Consider the following 20626-nt stretch of genomic DNA (forward strand, 5'->3'; position numbering starts at 1 on the left):
CTGTCCCCCACTCCTCTTTTTGAGTCCCTGGTCACCTCAAGCCGTCCTCATGAGCAACAAACGCAACGCTGCCAGGACAGTGATGAGGTCTGCAGTGTAGGGGGTGCTGAGCGTGACTCAGGACGAGGGTAAGTTCAAGAACAGCCACCCCATACCCTGCAGCGAGCTCTGGCCCACGTTATGTGTGTGCACACGATGATCTGGAGAGCAACGGGGGGAGTGCTCCACCTCAGAGCGGCTGCTTTCTAATGAAAATGCAGTTTTTTCATTTACTTTAAGGAGCTGCTTTGGGTTCTCCTGATTTCTGTAGCTGCTACAGACAAATCTTTGTTGCATCTTTGTCCCAGGCGGTGTTTCCACTGCCCAACCCTTACATTCCTTGTGGCTGTTCAAGCTCTACTTCTTGCCATCTCTACCAAAGCTGTCAGGAGATTACACCCTTCCTTCCTTCAGGAGGGGTGTTTTACATCCCAGGAGACAGCCCTACAGCCTCTCCTCCATCCCTGCCTCTCCCGGGTCGCTCTCTCCAGCATCTCACTGGGCAAGATCCCAGTTCATCCTGGCTCCTCAGAGGATTTCCAGATCATGGACCATTCCTGTTGCTCTCCTTCTGCCTGTCTTCAGTGGGGTTTCACTTTTTTCCTGTGTGGTTCTCCCTCCCTTCAAGATACAGTTTTAAACCTGCAGTGAGTAGGATGGGAGGGTTTCCTTACCTGGTCCCAGGTTAGACCTGCCAGGCCATGTTCGTCTTTCTCTTGCAGCAAGTGGTGGTGACTCCTGTTCAGCTTGCCACCAGCTCCATCTTCCAGGCACTTCCCAGACAAGGGGTCACGGTTTAAAACTAAAAGAGGGTAGATTTAGACTGGGGATAAGGAAGAAATTTTTTACACTGAGGGTGGTGAAACAGTGGAACAGGTTGTGCAGAGAAGTGGTAGGTGCCCCATCCCTGGAAACATTCAAGGTCAGGCTGGATGAGGCTCCGAGCAACCTAATCTAGTTGAAGATGTCCCTGCTTATTGCAGGGGCAGTTGGACCAGATAATCTTCAAAGGTCCCTTCCAGCCCAAACCATTCTATGATTCTATGAAATGGTATTTAAGCAGCTTTCTCAGACTGTTGTTACGAATGGGATTTGGAACATCGTCTGTCCCTCCCTCCCAGTCTGCCTGAGACAGGGATGAGAACTTCTGCTTTTTCTGCCACCGCTGTGAGGTGAGTTGAGCAGTGAGTAGAGGCAGGTTAGCACAAAGAATCAGGCAATGGTGGGTTGGTGGGAGCCCCTGTTCTTCCAGGCAGACATCTGGTGATAGACCAGGACCAGACCTAATGTCACACCCAACGATGCTCAGGCTCTGAGGTCCCATTCTAGAGACAGTCCCACTTCCAAAGGGGATTTGGGTGGGTCACAACAGTCTGGGGAGGCCCGGTGGTGGGGAGGGAAGGGAAGGGGTTACCCAGTGGTGGGGAGGACGGAGAGGGGTTACTGGGAGCTCTCTCTAATTGTTGGAGACAAATAAGAAAGGAACAGTGATCTCCACTGTCAAGTGACTGAGAGACAGTTCCCAGCTGAGTACTGCTTGGAAATTTGAGATCTAATTAAAGCAGGCCTTGGATCTCATCATTCTTCCTGCACGCCTGGGACAATGAAATACTGACTCGTGCATCTGTTCTGTGTGCATTTGATGCAAATAAGGAAGAAGTCTGTAAATACATCAAAAACCATACTTTATTTTATGTATAGCAATACAATTTACATATTAAATAACACTATAATAGAATGATTTGATATAGTTTTAACATAACAAAAAGAAGATTCTTCAAGTTACAAAAAACCCCCAAACAAAAAACAAAACGAAACGAACAAAAAATCTCCCTCAAAATACTCCCTCCCACCCTCTCCCCAAACCAAACACCACGTTTTTTTTTCTTTTTTTCTGAATGGATCAATGAGACAAACGTATCCAGTGACTGGCTAAGTCTAATTCCTATTGCACACACTGACAATGGAATCAAAAAAAATAATAAATCCAACTTTCACAATCACTGCCCCAAAGAAATGACATGTGTGGAAATCTTTTTTGGAGTGTGATGATGGTGTCTCACTACCTCGATACACAGAAGGTATGTATTCACATAGCCACCACAGAACTAGGAAGGAGGTGAAACTAGAAAAAAATTAGCTTTATATGAAAATATAAAATTCTATGATTATATACCATAGATACAAAGTTCCCAGAAGATGCTTATCCAAGCAACAAAATATTTACAGTTTTAATGACTTTGCTATTTTAAAAATGAAGGAAAAGAAAATAGGAGTACAGATGAATGCTTCGGTCTTTAGAAACAATGGCTGCTTGCTAGTTTCAAATGTTCTAACAAAACAAAAAGAGTCACTACCCCAAATGTTGGAGAGTTGTGACATTGTATAAAATTGACTATCTCCTCTTTTGGAGACATGTTTATTCTTAAAACTCAAGACATTTTTCTTGAAATTAATTATCCTCTGTAGAAAATGCTTCCCTTTGCAAATAGTTAACAAAAACACTAAAAACAGTTTAACAGCTAAGACAAAGTAGAGGCCAAATCTCTTCATTACAGTTCCTTCTATTTCTTTATTTTTTGCATTCCTTCTCCTTTAATAAGTAAAGCCAATGTAGTTCACATTGTTAGAATGGCAACAAAGAGAAGAAGAGCAAAGGGGTAACAATAAGAGTTGAATTACGTCTGTAAAAAAAAAAGAAAAAGAAAAAGAAGAAAAGCAATGCAGTGGATTAACAAATAGGCATTTTCCCTTCATATAAAAATTCACTGGCACCATTTGAACATAAACTTCAGAACACAAGATCCAATGTCAAAAGACATGAATTTGAGAAAGACTGCTAAATCTTTAAGACAACTACGTTTTAATATTTTTTTTTTAAATTAAGTTGGTTTTGTTTTGCTGAGAATTAGTAGCATGTATCTTTGGTAGAATCGATATCTATATTTTTTTTTAGCTTTTAAATAAAATACATCAGCTTAAAAAAAGATTAATAGGAAGGCAGTTGTGCTGTGTCATAAAGATTCTTCTCCTAATGTTCCAATGTGTCACTCTGGGTTCAAGCAATTCAAGCAGTCAGAAACTGGGAAAACAACCGAAATTCTGCAGATTCTGCAATTGATTCCACTAACCTAGAACAGACCCACGGGACAGAAACGGTCACACACAAGAAGTAGTTCAAGGGTTTCGGGCTTTTCTTTTTCCTGTTCCTAAATTAATATTTGGAAACAGACAACTGTGAAATATTAAGGACAATCGCTGTTTAAAATCAATGTTTTCTAGAGCTGGGTCCTGCGGAAGGACGGGTGCTTGGCCTGCGCGCTCCTCCGGGCTCTCCCAGACCTGCCCTACGAGACCAACTGCAGGGACAGGGAGGGTTTGTAGGACGGGGCCTTCAGCTGAGACTGTCACCCTTTTAGATGGTAAGATGACACGGCCGCTCTCCAAGCGTTCCCTCCTGGAAAGCTTGGCTGCTCTTACGGGCTCTACGCACAGAAGCCTTTTATGTCCTTCACGTGGTCTGTGGGCACAGTCCACATGCAAGACAGGGAGAAATGCTGTTTTCTAAACGTAGACACCCCCGTGCACGTGCACTTTGGTCCTTTATTGCCTTATTTCTCAGGGCTGGTGCTGAGGACCACATTTTATAGCGATGCTATATATTCAGGTTCTTTTCATTTGCATGCCTGCACATCGTCTGGCAACCTCTGACGCTTGGAAGACACCCCAACCAAACGCCAAGACGTGGTCACAGCCCAGGGGTTGGTGTGGCAAAGCAAGGCTGGGATGAGGAGAGCGGGGCTTTGCAGGGAGACTCAGGAGGAGGTCTCAGCGTGGCTCCCAGAGCACACACTCACTCCATCTGCCCATCCCACTCAGCCATGGGGAGAGGGTGCAAATCTGTGTAGGAGCAGAACTGAGCTACCTACAGGAGGATGGATTTGGCTCTCCCCTGCTCTTAATCCTGACCTTCACAAGCAACTTCTACCTTCATCCACTTCAAGCCTCCTGCATCACTACGATCTGCATTGGCTATCTGACTGTCAGCACAGCACTTAACACACAGCTTCAGCCCCCCCTAAGAAAAAAAATCCATGGAGAACTCATAGAACAACAGCGTCAATTATTTCCCCGTGGATTAAACCCCAAGCAAGTACTTCAGGTGTGGGAAAATGCCAATGCAAACGCATGGATTTCCAAAACATCTACCAAAGTTCAACCCCCACAGCCTGCTTTCATCGAATTTTAAAACTTGTGAGAAGGTAAGGGATTAAACCAAGGATATTCAGGCAGAGTGTCACGAACCACAGTTATCTTCCTTCATGCCACTGAAATGAAAAGTAATCAGCTGAAAGTACTGAACAAATCCAACCCTCTTGATGCCTGCAGTAATCTTTGTGTCACTTAGCTCTTGTCAGGGTTTGAATTCTTAACTTCTCCCCTGCACCTTCCCAGGAACTGAAACACTTCAGATTGAACTGATCCAACTCAGGCGAGTTCCTTTGTGCTACCAGCCGGGATTGCCTGGGGCCAGAATCACTTGCACGGGGGCTCCCCAGCCCCTATTGCAGATGGACACTGGCCACCAGACCACTTGGCAAAACCTTCCAGCCCTCGCAGGCAGCACCACCTGAAAACTTACTTAAACAATTCTTGTTACTGGGGCGTAGTGACTGGAGAGCCAGCCTGAGCTCTTACCAGGCATTAACCGACTCCCTCCTTGGATGCTGGGCTCTCCCAGCACAAAGGGGATGCAAACTACAAAGCAACCTTTGGAAACGGTTTGCACATTTTTGATTTGGACTAGCTGTTGCTGGCCACGGGTTTTCCTTACTGAAACCATGGATATATTACACCGTTCAGCATCAGCAGTCATTTGGATCACTTGTACGGAGGGATTCCACCAGCTGAGAAATAAAAAGTGACTGTATAAAAGGTTGCTGATGAATTCTTGAATACTTTGGTGTTGAATTAATCAAGTGTATCCACACTAGGAAATCTTTCCCTATTAAAAATAAAAGGCCAGATGTCAGCACACACCAGTTTGCACAGCTCCTCTGCTCTCAGTGAGGCCGTACCAGTTTGTACCCCATGAGGTTCTGAACCAAAATACCTACTCTTAAGATAATTTTAAGTGGTTTGCTTTCGGCTTCCTTGTGTGTGAAAATGCACAGGACCTTGCCAAATGTCTACATTTCGTCAAGACTAGACTGGCAGAAATTAATAGATTTACCCTTGAATGAAAAAAAAATATGCTGTAACTTTTTGACAAGTCCTGAAAAATTACAATGCATGTTTTGTGCAGTTGAAATTTAAAAGTAAAGAAATTAATGCCATAGATAAAGGACAGTGCCTTTAACTGTATACCATATATCAGGATGTTTGAAACAACATATTTCCTTTTCAGGGCACGTTCAATAACCCCTCCCTACTCAGCCAAGCTATAAAGGACACGATTAGCTCTGATTTTCATGAAAATTAAGTATGTGCTTACTTCTTTTGTTAACTAGGGATGGACCTTGTTGAATTGCGACCAAATACAAAGGAAAAGGGAGCCAGTGAGGATGAATACTTAAATGCTCCAAACAACAATTCAATTATTTATATAATCTGAGGGAAACCGTTTTATTGGTGTGGGAGGGAAAACCCAGTAAACTAGGCTTGTGCTAGAGAATTAGTCTGGCAAAAAAAAAAGAGGGAGAATGTAACTTTATAGGTAGTTTTTTTATTAGTTTGCTTCACCAGTAAATATGGATCAGTACTTTATGTTTTAGCACTAAAGTATGAAAATTACACACCTGTAAAAATGGCATCTAACAGTTATGAAATTAAGAAACGCCTGTCATCATGTAACATACCATTAGGTGTGAGGTCATATTCAAGAAATAGTAAGGAAATTAATGTGTTTAAAATATTGAATAGCTTAGTAATGTAAAATATTGCTACCTTCAATATATCTGAAAAGAGGTCTGATTTTGGGTTGTAGTAGGTTTCTCACTGTATTGGCTCTGATGAGAATAAAACCAAAATACTTTCCCATCATAGGGCTGGTTAAAAACGAAAACTGACGTTTTTCTGAATACAGGGGGAAACTTTGAAATTGTAAATTCAAAACCTATCACTGCGTCCCGCATATGAATGCATCTAATTTATAATTATATTGTATGTAATTTATATATTCCATGTGAAGCAAGTCTTAGGCCTGTAAGTGTACAAAATAGCAATTTGAAACAATACAGAAAAAATTGTTTCAGCTCCACAAGGCTATTACACCTTCTCTGTAGCTAATAATCACCTGCCACGTTTTGTCAAGAAAGGATGAACACTGCTCATCCACTCCACTGGAATGCAGAATACCGTTACCAAAACCGTGACATGATCATTAAAATAATAAATATGGTAATGAAGGGGTACAGTATCTGTTGTAGAAAGAATCCATCTGGCCTAGCATTCAAGATTTAAAGATTCAAGGGTCACTGTAGTTAGCAAAACTTCACTGCATTTAAACAAAACAGAAAAAGCGTATGTGTGTTGTCATGGAATGTCACATCAGGGCTTGTCTTGTATTAGAATATTATAGGCAGTAACACTGATCATATAGTGCAAACTAGATAAAATTGCGTTTCACTGTGTGAAATAAACAGAGGTGCAAATGCTCAGTAGGATACCATTAAGACATAAAATGGCAAAAAATAAATATCAAAACTTTTATCAGTGTAAAAAAGTAATTGGGTTATTGTATAACCTAGAGTCTGGCAAAAAAGGCCTCAAAAAAGTTCACTCAGTCTTCAGAAGTTCTACAAATTAAGTGCCTTTTCAGGATTCCAATTAGACAAGAGACTCCATGCTTTCTGCGGGATCAGATTCGTCACTGGCCATCACAGCACCGTTTTTGTCCAGTGTCATGGGACCGTTTCCATTTTCCTTAGTGCTGACCAAGCTTAGCATTGCCTTATAAAGAAACTGGTACTGTTCCTGCAAAAGAGAAGAGAAATTATTTCAATCCCTTCGACGTACACAAGCGAGTGGAGCTTAAATTTGGTTTTCCAGGGAAAGTCATGGATATTCATTACTAGAATGTATGCAAACATACAGCAAAGAAAAGACGTGGAGAACAATTACCTTTGTTAATCTAGTTTAACCTCATCAACCCAAAATTCCGGTTTGGGGCAGGTTATGTTATTCCTGATATATTATTAAACACTACAGGAGGGCAGGACAATACCTGAGCCCACAGCTCAGCAAAGGTCCTCCTCTGCTGGGGCTGCCTGTGCAGGACCCCCCTGACAGGGGGAGAAAGAAGCTTAACTGCAAATCAGAGACTTACAGTGTGGGTTTGAGGTTTATGAAAAAAGGACAACTATACAAAAAAAGCCCAAATACAAATTCTGCTTGGTAGCAGAGGCAGTAGGGCTTGGTAACACACACAATGTGTGTTTTAGTTCATGCTTTTGGCCTCAGATGAAAACCTTGTAAACTATCCATTTTCATTCCATTCAAAGACTTACGATGTCTGTAAATACTCCAGGCCGCATAAGATTTATCATCTTTGCCACCTGGAAAACATCGACAGCATTTTCATTCTCCAGCTGCTGGGACAGAGTGGTAAGGGCACATAGCGTTCCTGCTGACACAGCTCCATACCTGAAAAAAACACACCAGAATGATAAGATACCCCGAAATGTACCTGGGCACTGACACAGAGACATGAAACTGTTCATACAGTCCTATTTGATTACTGTAGTTTATCTTTGTATCTATTAAATGCTTGTTTTATACTGGTTAATTTGTAGTCATTTTCATTTATCGAGGAAATTTGACGGTGCACCAGTCATCTCAGGATATCTGCAGCATTCAATACAAAGAACTCCATCAGCAGAAGAACAAGAGCCATTTAAAAATACCCAGCCCGGAGAGTACAACGCTGGAATCGGTTCTCACATGCCACATGTACTGGAAGCGTCCACAGTACAGCTGAGCGTATTTTAAATTCATTAGTGGGAGCTCAAGCAAAACATAAACGATTAGAAAGAGATGAGACTTTGCCTCTTCCTCCACATCTGACAATTACATAAAGCTAACACGGAGATGAGGTGCTCACAAGTAAATGGGGTACATCTCAAAGCGTTCCTTAGGTCTGATTCATCGGCAAAAGGCAACATCCCTGAGTTGGGCACCCAAGAGACATTATGGATTCTGAAGAGTTGAGCTGTGCTGTCACTGAGTAAGAACCTGAGCAACGGTTATTCCTCAGGAGCACGAATCAATGTGTCCTTGAGATACTGGTCAGGTAGAAATCTTACTGCTGGTAAATCCGTGGGTGTGCTTGAATCATGAGGGCAGTTGTGGGGCATGGGATAGAGGATCTGAAGCAACAGAGGCTTGTAACCACTTCTGAGGAGCCTCAACTGTCCTCTGCTCTCCCAGTACTCGGGAGACTGAAATTCTATCCTGGCTTTGCTAGGGGCTTGAGAAAGTCTGTGTCTAAATGTCCCCAGCTGTAAAAGGGGACGTTGGTGACTTGCTCTCTAAACGGTCTGGAGAGCTGTACATGAACACTTAAATAACCAGCAAGTACTGCAAAGCCACCTGGTATCTTAAGATTACCACCGGGATTTTTTACAACATTCCCAGGGAAATAAAGACATACGCTGACTTAATTTCCTATGATTTTTGCAAACTCAATTTGTCTAGAAATGGGAAACAAAAATCAGATCACAATAGATCCGCTCTATTTGATGAAAAGTCTGTAGAAGCAGAGCTTCTGCAGAACTACAGAGATGGCAGTGACTGATCATCTACAGGGACAGTGGACAAAGCGGTCAGTGCTTGTGCCTGATGGGACACAACGCAATGCCCCTGAGGGTCTAATGGCCACATTCTCACTTGGGCTGATAACCTCCAGCTCCCAACAATCTGAAGCCTTTTCTCTTGGGGAATGAGGCAGCAAATCTTTATCTAGTCGCCTACATATGGGAAGTTATATTTAAAAATCTTTGCAACTGTATTGATTTGGAATTTCTGAACTTTGAAATCTTGTTATCAAGTTCATCCCACCATGTACTTCCTAAATACCACATGCATTTAGTATCTGCAAATTCATATATTTGGAATTAATCTTCAGTTCTAATTATTAGTGGATTATGTGATATAGCTGTTGCATGTAGTAAAGGGAAATTTTCATTTTCAGCTACATTTGCTTAGGCTCCAATGAAAAGCAGAATCCACATTATGTATTAGGCATAAAAATAAAATCATTGAATATGACAAATAAACCAAAAAAGCAATTTACAGAAAGAATGACTCAGCACTGTTAGGAATGCGATTTTGATTTATTTATTTTTTTTGGTCTAGCATGAAATGCCCAAATCAATAATGGTTCTAATTTTGTAAAACATAATCTTAAATACTGCAAGAGTAGCAAAACCTCGCTTCAGACTACCCAAAGCATGAATATTAAACCCAGCCTGGAATTAATCAGTGCCAGCAAAAGGCAGCAGAGCTTACACTGTGCACTAGGGAGGCAGGAGAACGCTGGGAGAAAAACTACCTGCTGCAGCCCAAGGCACCTTTTGAAGGAGCCTGTTGGGAAAAACCTGTTGCAGCAGCAACACCCTGGTGTGAAGGGAAAGCCCTTTCAGCAGCCGTGATACCCACGTGCAACCGCACACCAGCACAGAGGCTGATCTGCCCACGGACATACCAGAGCACAGTAATAACGTTTTTGCACAAAAGGTGAAGATTTCCAAGACCTTCCCACCAATTCTGTTTTGTAGCAATGACAAAAAGTCTAACGGACTCTACTGCAGGGGGGTGCAGGTATCTCAGGCGTTTATGCTGCCTTGGTCTTCGCTCTAGGAGCAGTTTAAGCAGTGTCAGAAATTGGGATTTTAACAGCAGAATGACTCCAGGAAGCGGTCTGTCTGCCAGGAAACAGACCCTCCAAAGAGATCCTGTTAGACCCAGGCTCCAGCTTCACTATAATGGTATTTTGCAGCTCCCTAATGTATGCAATGCAATATTTAGCACCCTGTATAACTGGACATTCAAGCCTACCTGGCAAGACAACGCTCGCCATTGCACTACAGAAGAGATGAGCGTTGGGGCATGGTGGCCCCATGTTAGCAGGTTCCTTCCCTCCCATCTTGGTACCATATGGGCCCCTTGGAGTGTTTTTGGGGAAACAGGAGTAGGAAAAATCAATCTGCTCTCAGAAAACCTGGGTCCTTTGTCACAAGGTACTTCTGCTGCAGAGCCAAGCTTGTTCTGTCTTACATAGCACATTAAACCTGAGCTGTTAGACAGGAGCTCAGGGCTGTTCTGAAACTGGTTTCCATAAGCCCATATTGGGCTGCTTAGAGCCTTATGTAAAACAGGGCTCTGCTGGGCTCTGAAACAGGTTGTAGGATTTGCTTGAGATACTTTCAAGTGCAGAACAACCCAAAATGCTTACAAAGCAAATACGGCCTCACTTTCTGAGTCCACCTCAGATTGTGACCAACATGAAAACTACACCAACCAAAACATATTTACCCTCAGATGCCAACTGAAAACTCATCCCCGGAGGTTTAAATATTCTGATCCTGTTCTCTAGACCACTAAACCCCACCCGCTCCATGCAAGAATGGACATCAGTCCTAGCAAATGTCCTGTAGTTGAGTAACTCCTTGTACAACTTGCACATAAATGGAAGAAAAGAGATGACATACTCATCATGAACTATGGTGGGGCCATCCCTTGTTAAGGCCTCTTCCTTGATTACATTGATAAGTTCAAAGGTGCTGCTAATGGGAGCATCTGGGTTTGGCCATTTAGGACACTGAAAGTGGCGGACTTCCAGAACGTAGTCATCCTGCAAGGAAAAAACAGCCTGGGCATTAGCTACTTTACTGTCACATTTATCCACTCCAGGTAGAAAGAGAGAAGAGTCTCACTACAAACTGAAGAGATACCTTCTTTTTCCAAAGAGTTTATATAGAAAGAAGAAGAAACACATGCAGCTCTAGACAAATAATTAATACTACAGTCAATTATTAGACAAATAATTAATACTACAGTCTCACTAGCTAGAGGAATCTACCTGGAAGTAGAAGATATGAGAGGGAGAGGAGCCAACAAAAATACATTTCCCCTGTGAGCAACACGCATGCATGTGCATTTACAAGCAAATCCTTTTCAAAACTGTTTCTGAACTCCTCTTTTTCTATATTTAAATTGACATCAGTAACATTTTGATGAAAAGCCAAGCCATTTGGAGGTTTATTTTACCTGGGTAGCTTCAAGGATAAAGTCATGGATGATAATTTGCTCTTCGTTAGAGAGGCACAGTCTGTCTTTGCTGATAAGGGTCACAGTAAAGGCCTCACAGTTCATGGATTCCTCGCGACTTGGCCAGTACACAAACTCATCTTCTGCCTAGAGGAATGAAACAACACACTACTGCAGCCTTTCAGATACCTTGTGTGTGACTCAAAAATCCAGTGGATCAAAAAATTGGTTTGATAAATAGAGATGATCAGCAGCTGACCTTTAAAAACCATTTCTGTCTAAACCAGATTTACCATTACAGCAGGCAGTAAGCCTGCCAGATCCTTCCTTCATGTGTCCAAACAGGTAACGTCTGCTTCTTAATTGGTTTCACAGGGAAATGGTTATCTTATCTCACTCATACTTAACCTTTCTATTGTATCCCAGGCCTTCTTACCTCCTGCCTACACAGTTTTGCATGAAAGACAGATATCTGTTTAGAAAAAACTCATTGACCTTTAAAAATTAATTGCTTATTATTTTTAATTTGTGTTTATTGTGGTGTAATCTGAAACTGAGGGTCTGTGGATCAGGTCAAGGTAGAAGACTGATGAAAACTTATGAAGGGCTTGAATTTTTAGGAGCGAGGAAAGGAGTGAGAATTATGGAAGAAACCCAAATACTCTTAGCCTCGCAAAAACCTCCTTGTCAGCCAACAACCCACGCAGAACACTGAGTCCATGCACAGATGCTACTGCCCCGATGGCCAACCTCCACCCTGGGAATGGTAAAGGTGAATGAAAGCAGGGACCAGGTGTCCTTGGCAAAAGATGTGGCCGAGTCCAGCATTCTTCCTTTACCCTTTAATCACTATTGTTCTCCAGAGCTGTTTCATGTACTTGTAAAGACAAGATCAGCCTCTTCATTTCCACCTGACACACTTTCATTTCATTAGTGCTTTCTGATTCGATCGGATCTCTCGGAGCGCTCTCCGCCGTGCAGTGCCTGCAATCCCTCTCATCGCGCCGCGCACAGGAAGCGTATCGACTGCTGCCTCTTTAGTAGCCCCTCATGACTGCTATTTTCCTGCTGTAATGAAGGTGGTTTCTCTTCCACTCTCAGCTACAATCGTCTATTCACCCCAGTGATGCGTGCATGAAAAAACGAACCATTTAGTTCTTAATCCTTTTCAACGCGCCCTCTTGAGACGTGCTAGTAAATCTGAAAGGAGCGATTAGCACTTCACCTGTGCCTGCTTTTTCTCTCTCTCTCTGTGTCTCATTATTTCCACTTAAATTAACATACATGTTTGCTTTTTACTTTCATCAAAAATAGCATTTGTATCCTTGAGCAGACATAGTCTTGCATGGCCTGAGCCTTAAGTCCCCAGGCAAACAAGCAGCTATCCTACTGTCCCTGCTTCCTATTTCTGCCCTTCCCAAAGCCTTTACCCATGGCCCTGCCCAACCAGTCACCTCAGCTCCTTCCACCCTGCAGCCCCCCAGGACCTTCGCAGTTGTCATCTCCTGTGACAAGGAGTCTTATGAGGAGAGGCTGAGGGAGCTGGGGTTATTCAGCCTGCAGGAGGCTGAGGGGAGACCTTATTGCTCTCTACAACTCCCTGAAAGGAGGGTGTAGAGAGGTGGGGGTCGGTCACTTCTCTCAAGTCACAGGTGACAGGACGAGAGGAAATGGCCTCAAGTTACGCCAGGGGAGGTTCAGGCTGGATATTAGGAAAAATTTTTTCACTGAAAGGGTTATCAGACATTGGAATGGGCTGCCCAGGGAGGTGGTTGAGGCACCATCCCTGGAGGTGTTCAAAAGACGGGTTGATGCTGGGAGGTATGGTTTAGTGATGGTGATGCTTCTTGTTTGTTGTGTGGGTGTCTATTTTTGTCAGTTAGGTTGACGGTTGGACAAGGTGATCTTTAAGGTCCTTTCCAACCTAGAAGATTCTGTGATGTGCTGGCTGTGAGCATTGCGGTCCATCCAGCTCAGGATGTCCTTCCCGAGGGTGAGTGCAGAAGGGGAGAGCGAAACACCACACCCCACGTCTCAGAATTTGTCTTTTTCTTACAAGATTATGGCAAAGTTTGAGATAGTGGCTCAAAAATTGGCTTTGCTTTCAACCAGAAAATGGCGATAGCACGTAACGAAGTGACCCTACGGTGGCACCGCGCAGGGAGGGACGCGTTGAACTCACCAGGCTCTGGTTGTCTGGCAGCATGACGATGATCTGTGCGTTGTGATCCCAGATCATTCGCCAGAAATCTTTAGTTGTATGTGGCAGCGGATGTTGGGTTATGATGAACTCGTTGCTCCTGTAGTAGCCCTTTTGCAGCAAAACAAACCACACAGTTACTTACTGCCTTCAATGCTTTTAAAGCATTAATTTCATCTTTGGGGACACGTAATGACCCTATTTCATTTTATTCCACAATATTTTCACACAGGCTATAATTTTATAACTCCATTTCCATTCTGCAGTCCCTGTTGTTTTCATTTATTCTAAATCCCAGTATTTATTTGACTGTATCTCATGGAAATACACATTCCATCTAAATGCATCTTGTATTTAATTTTTTTAGGCAACAATCTTTAATAAAACACATTTAATAGCTTTACATTATGGGGAAGGTGTTAAAATCTCATCTGTTAATACACAGCCATTACATACAGAATTAAGACAATTATAGGCATCTGGTATTTAGCACCTTAGAATTGATTTTACTTTGTAATTAGGTGTTGGCTTCCTCACCATGATATAAGAGGCATTAATGTAATCTGTTCCCTTCATTCCAGGCAGCGGTGCCAAGCCCACTCTAGCACGCTCAGCTATAAGATTAGAAAAAACAGAGAGAAAAAAAAAAAAAGAAAAAAGATCAAAGTCTGGTCATGGCACAATGCAGAAAGTAAGAATTTCTCCGACGTTAACAAACCAAACAGTGTTCAGCTCCCCTCTCCCGCAGGAGCAGGCCAGCACTTTAACTACGTTAAAGCATTGCCTGCTAACACAGGATATAAAAGAGAATGTTGCACAATATTCCCACAAGGACAAAGTAATTTCAAGAATCAAATTTTACTATAGCAAAGATTTTCACAGCAGGCTGAATTACCAAATAACAGTATATGCAGTGATAACAGGGGATTTCAGGTAATTCTTGACTGTAGTGTTCCATTTGTCTCCAGCAGCACACAAACCCAAGCTGATTTATTTTGTTTTCCTTACCACTCCGCAGCACCACCATCACTCACTCCTCCCAGCTGGAGGGTGAGAGAACCTCCAGAGACAAACCCCTTCCCTATGGGGAACCACCCAGAAGCGTGTGTGCGTGTTCTTCAGCACGTCTACACTCCTCTGTGTTTGAGGGCTGGGTTCAACAACATCCTCAAACCAACTGACAGGCCCCGAGTGCCAAACTGAAATCACTGCATCGACATGACAGAAAGTGAAAAGTTGTATAAACTATTTCTGCCCCATTCACATTTTTTAAAGATATATCCTAATGACTTCCCTTTTTATTAACAAACTTCATGATGGACTGCATCTGTGCCATTATTACTTTGTGCTAGCTTGGCTACCATCTGTCCCTATGTCCTGTACTCTGGGTAATGTGATGGGAACGATGTTGTGCCCATGCTTGGTCCGGTGCAAATTCGTACTGCTTGGCAACTGTGCACAGATTCCCTGTGAATCACAGAATGGTTGGAAGGGACCTTCAGAGATCACCCAGTCCAACTCCCTGCCAAAGCAGGGTCACCTGGAGCAGGTTGGACAGGAACACATCCGAGGGGGGTTGGAATATCTCCAGAGGAGACTCCACAGCCCCTCTGGGCTGCCTCTTCTAGTGCTCTGACACCCCCAAAGTAAAGAATTTTCCCCTTATGTTGAGATGGAATTTCCCATGTTCCAGTTTGTGCCCGTTGCCCTTTGTCCTGTCGCTGGGCACCACTGAAAAGAGTCTAATCCCATCCTATTGACACCTGCCCTTTAGATATTGATAAGCATTGATGAGATGTGAAGCATTAATGACTCTGAAACCGCGTCCTCGGGCACTAAATACCTTCAATCTAAGGAAGGCTCACACGCAGAAATTGAGTGTAGTCGGTGAATTACAAACAACTTGTGCCAATCACACTGGGAGATCTCACCTGAGCTGGGAGCAGTATCAAAGTAATTCTCCCAGTATTCCACAGATATATCCCCTACCTAATTATTCAAATTCTTAAGCACTTCAAATTAACGTTTCACTTGGACAGTATATCTGGCTGACACTGTAACTATTTTCTTTTGTTCAGTTTCATCAGGGTAATTCTGAAAGACAAGACAGGTTGGTCTGAACAAAAGATTACATTTCTCCTTCCTAGTGGCGATGCTTTTTCATGCATAACACCGGGAGAATTCAGTACAGAAAGTTATGCCAGGCAGTAATCAAACCGAAGATGTGATCTTACACGGCACGACTGATGAGTTCCTGTTCTTCTCTTTGTTGCAGTCCTTCTGAGCACTGAAGCATTCCACGTATTTTGCATTACACTGTGTAACCAGCTGAAAGAGAATAAAGTAGTAAGTCAGTCCTCACAGCACTCTAAATGAAGAGAGGAGGTTTCTTTGCCAACTCCCGCAAAGATGCATCAGTAGAAGAATAAACTGCATTGTTAAACTTGTTTAAAGTACTCAAGATGCCAATGGAAATCATCCTTTTCATACAACATGTTTAATGGATAAAAAGATCTCTGCAGCTCTTGGCTTCGAGACATCCTGAAAATGAAGTTCCATCAAAATGTATTTTCACAGAACACTACGTTTAGTTATCTTTGAGAATATATTTCAAAGAAGTGCAGATATGTTCAGTCAGAAGCAGGTCGCAAGGAAGAAAAGCCAGCAAAATAAAAGAACAACAAAACTTTTATGTTTTCTTCTAAAACAAAAGCCGGAACATTCCTGCAGGATGTCTTTTTCTGCCAGGCCTTTGGGGAACCCACCACACCAGCATCTGAGGTCCAAGGCCATGGGTTACTTTCTCTGGGCTGCTTATGAGGCACAATGAAAAGCCAGTGAGGCAGATTTGTGTTTGAATATTCCCCCAGTTTATGGGGAAACTCTGCCAGAGTAGGAGGATGAAGGTGGGGTTTTCGTCTCCTGCACCAGCCACTTACTACTCAGCGCAATTTTACTCTAAGATGGTTGAATGTAAAATACGGTACCAGGGCATGACTGCAAGTTATTTTCTGTCAGCTCTACGGTAGCAGCAGAAACAAGAGAAAGATTTAATAATTGCTGCTGGTCACGTCCCAGTTTCAAATGGACAAGACAGCACTCAACTTATCTATGTACTGGCACAAGCCCCATTAGAAGTTACGGGGGTTTCTAAATACCCATGCAACCTTGCCAGAGAAAATAATAAATGGCACTTAGTTTTTGAATTTTTGCCACAAGTCATCAGAAAACGTCTTAATATATGTAATTTAACACTGTTTGTAAAAGTGCAACACTTTTTTTAAAATAAGAAATCTTTTTCTCCACTGTATTTTGTGTGCATGTGTGCGCACTCGCGCTTGTTTCTTTAATTTAGTAATTAAGCATCTGGAATGTCTTGACTGATGGAGAAGTACTGAGATTTCTACAAGTGAATTCAGAGAAAAGCCTGTTCGCTTTTTGAATAGCTTAGCACCTGGTATAATTTAACAGTTTCAGTTCCTTAGGTAGTTATTAACTGAGTGAGTTTAGCTGTGAAAACAGATGTCACATATAATTTTCTTATGATACATAGTCTCACAGAATATTTTAAAATGCTTTCTAGTAAAATGCAATCAGAAAAATCTTAGGTTTCAAATAGGAGATCTGGGCAAAGTTTATTTTGGCCAGGATGAAATCAGCTATGACATAGCAGGGAAAAGCAGCAAGCACAGTTATTAGCAACGAGGAAGGTATATTGTGTTTCCTGCTCTTAAAACATTTTTAATTCTTTATATACAGTGCTGAAATAGTAGGTGGTGCTAAGAACTCTGTTTCCTGCCTTTCTCCATATAAACGCATGAGAGCCACAGTTTGGAGGAAGACCTCCAGCCATGGAGGTCTACCCTCAGTAGACTCAGGAACATCCCAGCCCCCTTGGGAAAAGGGGATGGGCCGCACACTCCAAATCAGTGTCCATGACCCTCTTCTCACCTCTGACTTCAAGTGCATTAATGCTGATTTCCAGCAGTGCAGCTAAGACTGTTGAGGACCAAACTTCTCATGATGCTGTGCTGTGCTAATCAAGTGTTAAGGTTTGGTTGCTTATCTATGACAACTGACAGTGATGACAGGCCGTACGAAAGAGAGTAGGGAAATTAAGTCCCTCTGGATGGCAGTGATAAGGCTTACCTTGAACTGTTTTTCTAGTCTTGTCTTCCCTCCTATGCCAGGTATGAGGATGCTGTTAACATAACTATGCAGCTGGTTTGCAGATACTTCAGTCTCCTTCCCAAGGATGGCTTCCAACAAGGCATCATGAATAAAAATGTACTGCTCCTAGAAAAATAACAGCATGTCACGTAGGCACTTGGAATAAACTAAACAGCTGGCTTTAACTGAGGGGTAGAGCACACTAAAGGAAAGGGTGTGCAAGACAAGCCACCCATGTAAATACTGCCAAATCCAGAATAAACATTTACAAGTGCAGCACGTACAACTCTGAATAAGTCAAAAGCGAATTCTGAAGTTTCTGGCCTAGGAAAAGAGAGACATTTCAGTGCAAGAAATGCCTGGCAATATATTAAATTTTTACAGGGACATAACTGAAAAATCAATTTTCTTTTTGATTACAACAACAAAAAAAAAGAACATAGCTTTAAATTCAACTCCACTGCAGTCTTTACCTCTGTCTGGACGAGGTAGTTGCGCTGTGTCCTGATATGTTTCAGGAAACCCAGGACATTAACTGTGCTTTTGTCTTTTATCTGTTGCAGCATACTGTCTATCACAATGTAGGTACCAGTTCTGCCAACACCAGCACTATAGAAGACATAAGAGAAACCCACGTAAGACAGTTGGAACAAATCAAATTTTCACAACAGCAGAACAGAACTAAGCAAATATTCTTGTTCACAGACTTTCATTTCCATTTAGCCTCAACCCTGAAAGTTTCTAAACAAAATATTCTGGTTTTCTGGTAACTTTACCATGTGTATATTTCATGATTTGACACGTCTCCACTGCTGTTGGTGTTGGCTACAAGAAGCCACATAGAGATCCACCCTCTGCAAACGGCTGCTATCCTGGACCACCAAGGTTGCTCCAGACTGTGGGGCTGCCCTGGTTGGCTTCAGCCTTGAGGTAAGGCTTAAGCTGCACAGCGGAGCTATAATCCTGCTCTGGAAATGCCAATGGAACCAGCACTATGGCAAGATGTAAGAGAGGACTAATCCTGTGGAGGCAGGACTCCTTGAAGGGAAGAAGGGTGTTCCTGGGCCCAACACAGAAGGAGAGGGGAACTGTTCAGAGCTTCTTAGTTTCTGCTCTGGAAGGAGCTCTAACCCCCATCATCCTCTCCTCTTCACTATGGTGCTGTACAGCCCCCTCACACACAGTGATGAAGGTCACATCCCTTAACTCATTTAAAGGAAATCCTCTCTTGACTGCAAGCGCTGGTGAACATGAATGTGGTTCAGTGGCTATTCCATGCCCATGTGTCCACGCATTCACATGGTGGGTTGCCAGCAGAGGTAACCGTGCCCTGCCCGCTCACTGAACGTGCAGGCTACAAACAGCCTATGAACAAGGAACTGTACAACCACACCAGTGCAGTGCCCAGCAGCTCGGTATCATGGCACAGGATTTCGCTAATGCAACTGGGAAGCTTTTGCATTGGAGCTCTCTGAAGATGTAGGCAAAGCAAGTTCACGTCTATCTACGCTCCATTGGGCTGGCACACTCCTTCTGTGTTAATAACTTAGGGCGTTTGTCTCAGCTGGTGTGTAAGAGCACCTGCCATGCAGTAGGTATGCTTGCCATGGAGTAGTTCCTCACACCCATCCTACCTGCAGTGCACCACCACTGGTCCCATGTCCGGGGTTCTGGCTGCGGAGGATCTCCTGACGAAGGTGAGCACGGGCAGAGCGTACTCTGGCACACCCATGTCAGGCCACTGCGTGTAGTGATACTGAATAACCGTCCTCTCGTTCTGACGCCCTTTGGGGTTGCCCTTCTGACCCTGCGTGCCCAGAAAGAAGAAAACAATTAGGGAAGAGAAGCATGGAAATACACCCAATCCCACTGGCTCGCTCAGCTGAAAAAGTGCTGGGCTCAAATGGAAGAAATCTTCTGCAGCTCTGCCTCCTGCTAGATGGAGACAGAGTTCAAGGAAAAATACACGTGGGAACAGGTATCAACAGCAATAACTGTGACACCAAAGCAGCAGTGAACTTGAGAACAAGAAATACCAGCTAAACCTTTCAGCAGGTTTCTTGTAATCCCAGCTTTGCTTACTTATTTCCCATCCACCTGCTACTCCAAGTTGCCTGTGCAAATGCTGAGTTTTGCACCTGTGTGCCTTGCATCCAACACAAACCAGAAGGCACCTGGATGAGAACAGGGAAGGCTTTACTCGCCTTTTTCATCTTTGTGTTCCTGACGGTGAAGCGGCGCACAGTGCTACTCCAAGTTGCCTGTGCAAACGCTGAGTTTTGCACCTGTGTGCCTTGCACCCAACACAAACCAGAAGGCACCTGGATGAGAACAGGGAAGGCTTTACTCGCCTTTTTCATCTTTGTGTTCCTGACGGTGAAGCGGCGCACAGTGTAGCAGGCGTGGACATTTGTGCTCTTCAGCGTGACGATGATGTTGCCATACTCCTCGCTGTTCTCCGACGGCCAGTACTGATCGCATTTTCTCTGAGCAAAGACAGAGCTGGGTGAGTTGGCTGAGGGTTTGAGCTGTTTCTTTACATTTGTGTTGACAGCATTTTAAAAAAGTAAAATCATGGCTAGCTATATAACCCTTCGTTATGTGAGTTGGCTGAGGGTTTGAGCTGTTTCTTTACATTTGTGTTGACAGCATTTTAAAAAAGTAAAATCATGGCTAGCTATATAACCCTTCGTTACGTTAGTTATCTATTATCATAGAATCATTCAGGTTGGAAGAGACTGTTAGTTATCTATTATCATAGAATCATAGAATCATTCAGGTTGGAAGAGACCCTTGGGATCATCGAGTCCAACCATCTACCCTACTCTACAAAGTCCTCCCCTACACCAGATCCCTCAGTACCACATCTAAACGTCCCTTAAACACATCCAGGGATGGTGACTCAATATACATCAAGATATATCATCCCCAACCATTTCAAACCAAATT

At 43.1% G+C, this 20626-nt stretch overlaps 1 protein-coding gene across 1 annotated transcript in view; it reads right to left on the bottom strand.

Annotated features, from left to right (window-relative positions):
- Positions 1-1707: 1707 nt before the first annotated feature.
- Positions 1708-20626, bottom strand: part of PTPRG (protein tyrosine phosphatase, receptor type, G) — a gene marked incomplete at its 5' end in the record, with an annotated part of 324523 nt that continues 305604 nt past the window's right edge. The window contains 11 exons of the mRNA XM_014946781.1: positions 1708-7014; positions 7548-7683; positions 10749-10891; positions 11308-11454; positions 13490-13618; positions 14045-14121; positions 15742-15835; positions 17657-17803; positions 18151-18286; positions 19312-19484; positions 20029-20163. Coding sequence (XP_014802267.1) covers positions 6868-7014; positions 7548-7683; positions 10749-10891; positions 11308-11454; positions 13490-13618; positions 14045-14121; positions 15742-15835; positions 17657-17803; positions 18151-18286; positions 19312-19484; positions 20029-20163 — 1464 coding nt within the window. The remainder of the gene's footprint in view (positions 7015-7547; positions 7684-10748; positions 10892-11307; positions 11455-13489; positions 13619-14044; positions 14122-15741; positions 15836-17656; positions 17804-18150; positions 18287-19311; positions 19485-20028; positions 20164-20626) is intronic.

The sequence above is a fragment of the Calidris pugnax genome, unplaced genomic scaffold, assembly GCF_001431845.1.
Source record: "Calidris pugnax isolate Ruff unplaced genomic scaffold, ASM143184v1 scaffold81, whole genome shotgun sequence".
NCBI classification, from domain to species: domain Eukaryota; kingdom Metazoa; phylum Chordata; class Aves; order Charadriiformes; family Scolopacidae; genus Calidris; species Calidris pugnax.